We start from the raw sequence: 7,716 nt of genomic DNA on the forward strand, positions 1-7,716 counted from the left end.
CCAACATAATATTGTTGTACAATATTATGGCGGAGTAAACTTTATATATATAATAATATGTTGTACAACATAATATTTGGAAACGAAAGATCAAATTTTTGAGAAGTATCATCAACAATTCAATGAAAAGCTTAAAAATTGGGCTAAAAATTATTCTTTAAATTAATAAATCTGATCAACGAGCTTTGATAAGAACATAGTTACAATATTTTTCAACCGGTAAAACTGCATGAGAAAGTGAAAAAAATAGTTTTGAGATTTTTGATTTCACATTTTTTTCTGTGAGCCTTCAGATCATTGTAAAGATTGTGTTCCTTTTGAGTAATTAAATACAAAAAAAATTAAGTATTTATTTTGTCTTTGAGTTATTTATTTCTTTGTAGGAGGCGAGAATGTTGAAACTGTTCCAACGGTTTTGGAACCAACAACCCGATTTATGAGTACCGACAGTCTTCTGCAAAAGAAGGAGCTTGATTTGTTTTTAATGAACACAATTTCTCCAACCAATGAGTTCGTTTTACCTAAAATGCATAAAACATGGTTTTAGTTTATTTACTGTTCTTGGAAAGTTTACTTCTGCTAGTTCTCTCAGATTTGTCTGCTTTATTGCTATTATCTTTCCTGCAGCTTTTTTGTGATGGTCCCTACAAATTATCATTTTACTGCCCGTGCTAACACTTTAAACATTTGTCAAAATTGTGAAATTGTTGAAATTTTACTTTGGGGGTAAATTGATTAGTCATCTTAGTGTAATAAGTGTTTTACAAACTAAACTTGCTTTTCACACATTGCTTGTTTGCGTAATTTTCTTTCCAAAACATTTAAATAAAATACTTATATTTCATAATGCATTATGTCAATAGACGAAACTATCAAGCATGGATTTTAAGAGTTTTAAAACAAATGTCTCTGAGACAATCTATTAAAAACCAAAAGATTAAATAATTTACCTAAACAAAACACATATTTTTGTGTTTTCAAACACGAGTGAAAAATTATTAATCTTTATGCCGCATTTTCTACATTAAATTTAAATTATGAGGTCTGTTAAAATGATGAAAGATTTATTTTAATATAGTTTAACTTTAATCCCTTTTAGTGGCCAATATGGTGCTTGCTGTGGTTAATCTTTTGTATAGTTTAATAAAAACTGTTGTGCTCTATTGTTTCAAGCTAGCGATGTTATGAAATATATTTCTAGTGTTCATAGGTTTTTTGTGCTGAAGCGGATAAAATGTAATAAGAGTAAACTTGGCAAAGTTTGATAAGTTAAAAGTAATGATGTATCATTGGGAACATTAAGATCTTATTAAAAAACCTGACACAGTTTTATAAGAAACTAGCTGTGCTACTGAACAATGCCCGGGTATTGAAAATGAGTTTATAAACATTAAGAGGTACTGGGAGTTGCCCGCCACTTCCTACTAGCCTGACACGTTGCCAATGGAAAATTTGAGTGAGTTTACTAATAAGAGCTATAGCTTTTACGGAGCTAAGCCATGACTTTACGTCATGACAACAAGCGCCAGCCTACTTGCTTCTATATGGAAACATAACCTGCCTAGGGAGTTGATAGAACTCTGTATCTCAGTTAGTAAGGCAGTCGACTAGTGAATGGGAGGTACCGATATTAAATCTTCTGCATTGAGAATTCATGATACCAAGATTTTAATAGCTATAGCTGGACATACATATACACATATATACAAACTTTGGGAAATAATTATATATAAATTTATATATATATATATATATATACTGTATATATATATATATATATATATATATATATATATATATATATATATATATATACTGTATATACTGTATATATATATATGTATAAAGTATATAAAAAGTGCTTTATACAGTGTAAGTAATTTAAGAAAAAACATAAAACAACAGTAAACGTTTTCAAACTTTTTCAAACAATTGTAACTTCCAAACTTTATATCATAAGGAAAATGTTGCAGGTGAATTGCAAATAAATTGCAAATAAGTTAAGAAACAAAATAAAACAACTATAAAAGTATTTAAATATAAATGTGAAATAGTTAACAAGTAGGCTAATAGCTAATTTCAGTGTGTTTTGCTACAATTACCACATATTTATTGTGAATAAATTCCTGTGTATAAAAAGGTTACTGTTCCAACAGAAGCTATCCATCAAAACTTTAAATACTATGATACTGGTACCTCTCGATACTGATAAAAATGAGATATCGTAATGTCTTTGTCTGGTACTTTGTCTGACCAAACAAAAAAAGAATGTAGAGGCAATTCCTATTCGAGATAATACAAATGTCCGTGTGAAAAGTATTGGCCTTTACCAATTTTGCAATTGAACTTTACAAAAAACTAAAAAAAGAAGTCCCCAGAAATCCGAAACAGCATAGTGTTTCATAGAGTTAATAGAGTTTAAATTAATAACTCTATGAAACTCTATCGTGTTTCCCAGAGTTAAAAGAGTTTCGATAATTATTTTATTAAGCATATAAAATGGGGCAAAAGGTGTATAAAGTATATATTGTAATTGCTTTGAATCGTATGACCTTGATAGTCTAGATGATAGAGAATTGGATTGCAAACCTGTGGTGGCAATCTTCATGGGTTCAATTCTAGTAAAATGCCAAATTTTAATAGTGAAGGTTTCAATAACGATTATAGCCGAACAGACTGACAGATATCTAAACAAGCAAACAAATTTTGAGAAATATCAATATCTCAAAGTCTGTATCTGTGTAGTTCAGTATGTCCAGCTATGGCAATTAAAATCTTGAAATTAAAAGCTCACATTCTGCTGGATTTGATCTTGCGATAGATATTGGATGATCATAATCCAGTTATCCAACCACAAGTCTACGGAGGCGCCTTTGATTCATTGGCTCCTACTATATACTGTGGACCCTTTTCTCGATTTAACTCGCTAATTGACGTATTCACTAATACATTGTGCCTACGAGTTACTATGGCTCAATAAATAATGATGCTTTTCACTAAACAATTTCAACAAACCACTCTCTCATAACAAAAATTTGGCGATTGTTGTACTGATTACAGCAAAATAGCGATTTTTGTTTGGTTTTCTCAGTCAGGATTAATTGTATCATTACCAAATCATCTGTTGCGTAGTTTGCATACTTGCTATTTATTTTGAATCTGCATTTATTTGCTCTCCTAATTTATTTCAGCTGCTCAGAAGACTTTTTCCTAGCCAAACCACATTTCCTTAACTCTTATAATAGTTCAATAATTTATATTTATTTTTTGGCAATTGCCTTGCATTCCACAATCATGAAATGAGAACAAAACCTTTTTCTTTTACTAATTTACGGCTTTCACGTTACTTCTTCAAATTAAAATAGCTTCTTCAATCTACGCTATCTGAAAAATCTTTGTTTGTATGAATACTTTCTATTTTTATTTAACTTGTAGTTTAATATAGAAACCACTAATTTCAAAACCGCGTTTCAAATCCACAAATTTTACTTCTGAGCTATACATTCCTTAGGAACAAATTGCTCTTAATATATACCGTATCATATTACGAGGGCAATTTGATAAGTAAAGATAATTTTACAATAAGTCAAGTTGTAGTTGAGTTAGACACTTTATTTTTTTTTATTCTTCAACACAATTGCCAGAAAAGTCAACACATTTCTGCCATCTTGTTACCAGCTTCTTGATCCCATCTGCATAAAAATCTGCAGACTGCCTTCATAACCATTCGCTCACAGTAGTTGAGTGTGTTCACTCACACCTTTGAGTACCCAAAATCTTCATGAAGAATGGAATGCACTGTTCCAATGGAGATGCTCAATGATTCAGCAATTTCCTCTACCTTTATCCTCCTGTCTGCTCTGACAAGCTTGTCCACAGCCTCCAAATTGGATGGTGTGGCTGCCTCTTTTGGCCTGCCTGACCTTGGTTCATTCTCAATAGAGGTCCTTCCTTCCTTAAAACTGCTAGCCCATTTGAAAACTCTGTTTTGGTTTAAACAACTCTCACCATATTGAGCTTTCATTCTCCTATAAATGTCACTTGGTCTGACGCCTTCACTTGACAAAAATCTTATTACAGCTCTCTGTTCAACATGTGAGCAAATTTCAAGAGGGGCAGCCATTTTGAAATAGTCTCCAAAAAAATTTATAACCTCAAAGTTATTGAAAATGATTACAGTGTGAAGACAACACCTAAAAGAATATAACTCCAAAAAATTATGCATGTATCACAATAATATTTTAACTTATAAGGAAATTATCTTTACTTATCGAATCGCCCTCGTATTTCATTTTAGTTTGTCCTCATTTTCAAACAAACACTTTTATAGTTAAACATGATGATAAATTTATTGCTGAATATCACGCTTTAATAGTCCAATCAAGAAACTTTATTTGTATATAAGTACAACCTATCTTACGATAGGATACAACTTTACTACTCTCATGATAATTGTTGATAAGCTTTTCGTGAAATAATATGGTGCTATTATATACCTTTACTGGAAGGTTGATCATTTAAAAAAATATCTTACATCAAAAATTTGCTATTTTATTTTACAAAACAGATACAATTATACTTATACCGGGATCATAATAAACTAAACAAATATTATATAAATGGTAAACTCTTGAATTGTTGACTGTCTAGTTTGTGTCATTCTTTAGTGTAGCGTTCAAATTTATATTTTTGTACAGGACACAGTGTTCTATGATGAATATTCAAGCAAATTACAAAACTTACAGTGAAACAAATGCCCAAAAAGATCGGACTCGCTCTATATTCGTTAGGGTAAAACTGTTTTGCTTGGTCAGTAAGATTTAGTTCATGCTTTACTCCCACAGATTTCGTTATACAAGAGTATCATGAGGTTTATTTGCTAGCACAGGAGCATTTGAAAAGGCTTAAAGAAGTATAACCTCTCTTTTACCACATTTAAATGCAGGACAAATAGATGACACTCCCATGCAATAAATGTTACACCAACAAATGCTGTTATTATGTATATATGTTACTTGATTGGCAATAATTTGTTATAATCAATTATATTTTTCAAATTATTAAAATGCTGCCTCTGTAAATATTCTCTAAAGGTAATATCGTAATGACTATTTTAAGAAAGTCACACTGTTTATAGCAGATACAAATTTACTACCCATGTGTGACCTATTAGAAGAGATGTTACATAGTGACCTATTAGAAGAGATGTTACATAATGACCTATTAGAAGATATGTTACATAGTGACCTATTAGAGGAGATATTACATATTGACTTATTAGAGGAGATGTTACATAGTGACCTATTAGAGGAGATGTTACATAGTGACCTATTAGAGGAGATGTTACATAGTGACCTATTAGAGGAGATGTTACATAATGACCTAATAGAAGAGATGTTACATAATGACCTATTAAAAGAGATGTTACATAGTGACCTATTAGAAGAGATGTTACATAGTGACCTATTAAAAGAGATGTTACATAGTGACCTATTAGAAGAGATGTTACATAGTGACCTATTAAAAGAGATGTTACATAGTGACCTATTAGAAGAGATGTTACATAATTACCTATTAGAAGAGATGTTACATAGTGACCTATTAGAAGAGATGTTACATAGTGACCTATTAGAAGAGATGTTACATAGTGACCTATTAGAAGAGATATTACATAGTGACCTATTAGAAGAGATATTACATAGTGACCTATTAGAAGAGATGTTACATAGTGACCTATTAGAAGAGATATTACATAGTGACCTATTAGAAGAGATATTACATAGTGACCTATTAGAGGAGATGTTACATAGTGACCTATTAAAAGAGATGTTACATAGTGACCTATTAGAAGAGATATTACATAGTGACCTATTAAAAGAGATGTTACATAGTGACCTATTAGAAGAGATGTTACATAGTGACCTATTAAAAGAGATGTTACATAGTGACCTATTAGAAGATATGTTACATAGTGACCTATTAGAAGAGATGTTACATAATGACCTATTAGAAGAGATGTTACATAGTGACCTATTAGAAGAGATGTTACATAGTCTTATTGTCACTCCTTACTTGTAAGTTACCTCTAACCATCTGACCTTAATCTTATTTTCTAAATTGATCACTACTAAGTTATATAGCTACTACGGTTTACTCGTTTGTGTCAGTGGATGTATACATGATAAGATTGTGTCGCATACATCCTAGAGGTGCAATAATAGATTAATAATGCTAACACGCTGAGGCGTGGCTGTCTGCTTTTAAATATCGCTTGATTGAGAATGTGTGTACAAATTGAAAACTATTTTGGTGGAAAGAAGGTGCTATTGTATAACGCTTTCATATGTATACATTGGGTGTAGACAAAAGTTTATCCTAAATGGCAGTAAAACATTTATCATGTATATCTAGAGAGTAGTCAGTCATGTGTAATTTTGTTGGGGCTTCACTCATTTAAATAGGCATTTAGGCCTATCCTGTGGGCAAATACGAAAGTAAAAATTAGCGCAAAAATGAAATTTTTCTAAATATAGAGGATGCAAAAAACCACTTGTGTGAGAGCCTGTAAAAATTTTTTAAATTGATGCTGGAATTCGCCATTTTAAGACTGTGCAGTTAATTTTTTTGCAGAAGAAAACTATATTACGTATTTAATTGTTAGCACGTTTATTTTGTGTAGAGAATATTTTTTCCAAGTCCTCATACATGAACTAAGAGTGATAATAGTGCAACTCAAGGTTCAAGCAGAGTCTATGCACTCCTACTTGGAGAAAATTGTTGCTGATTACTAGAAGAATGTAGACCAAAAGGATATCAATTTCTTGAAGTAGTTAAGCCTGACTAAGAACGCTAAAAAAGTTGGATACACCATGTTTACAGTTAATTTCAACTAAATTTTCATTATTTATCTGTTTTCGAAATCATTTTTGTTGTAAGTTGTAACGAATAACGGTGAAATGAGATAGCGAGCAATGCATATCTCTTTCAGACATTGTGAGGGGAATTTGGCTAATACCATATCAACATTTTTGTTATTTCGTCGTAATCCATACAAAAGCTGCCAAATTTTAATTTCGAGAAATATCTTTTGTAGCTATTGTATGGCAAAACATAATCTCGCTCTAGTATGACAAGGACAAAAAGAATAGTGTTTCATCATAGAATGAGGCAAAATAATTATTGTAACAGAGGCATGGTGATCCATGGGCGCACGGTATTAATTACTAATTTAGCATGTAAAATTGCAAAAAAGATATACATTACATCATAAGCGCAGTGGAAATGGTAAGAATGTCTTAGCCTTGTAGTGAGATGCACTTGTTTACAAACTTGTGGTTGCAATTTTTGCCAACTCTAAACAACACGCAAGTCATGATGAAATACACATGTAAATTTTAGTGAGTTACAAGCAAAACAGTGCTTCAAATGACCTGAAATTTAGTTATTCAACATACAAGACTCTGCTTAACAACCTAAAGATGAACTTACAGAAAGCTTTAGAAGATTTTATTGAAAAGTATCAATATTTTTCTATCATTTGTGATTGTTTTTGATGTTTGAGGTGATCTGATTGCCAGGATGTTTTAAGATCAAAATTAACTTGATGTCGGGTAAATAGCTCTATCTGTACTCTTTAACCCAATGCTGTTTTTGAAAAAACTAAACTGGTAAAGAAAAAGAGAAGAGATAGCCAGGAAGATTTTATGGCAGTGGAAA

General features: G+C 31.3%; 1 protein-coding gene across 1 annotated transcript; it reads right to left on the reverse strand.

Annotated features, from left to right (window-relative positions):
• Positions 1-3,754: 3,754 nt before the first annotated feature.
• Positions 3,755-4,123, reverse strand: LOC137404845 (protein GVQW3-like). The gene has a single exon (XM_068091073.1). The coding sequence runs from the start codon at positions 4,121-4,123 to the stop codon at positions 3,755-3,757; it is 369 nt and encodes a 122-aa protein (XP_067947174.1).
• Between the last annotated feature and the right edge of the window lie 3,593 nt (positions 4,124-7,716).

This window comes from Watersipora subatra, chromosome 9 (genome assembly GCF_963576615.1).
Source record: "Watersipora subatra chromosome 9, tzWatSuba1.1, whole genome shotgun sequence".
In the NCBI taxonomy this organism is placed as follows: Eukaryota; Metazoa; Bryozoa; class Gymnolaemata; order Cheilostomatida; family Watersiporidae; genus Watersipora; species Watersipora subatra.

What these genes read in the sequence shown, in the direction of transcription:
- LOC137404845 (XM_068091073.1), bottom strand. Translation starts at nt 4,123, where the DNA reads ATGGCTGCCCCTCTTGAAATTTGCTCACATGTTGAACAGAGAGCTGTA.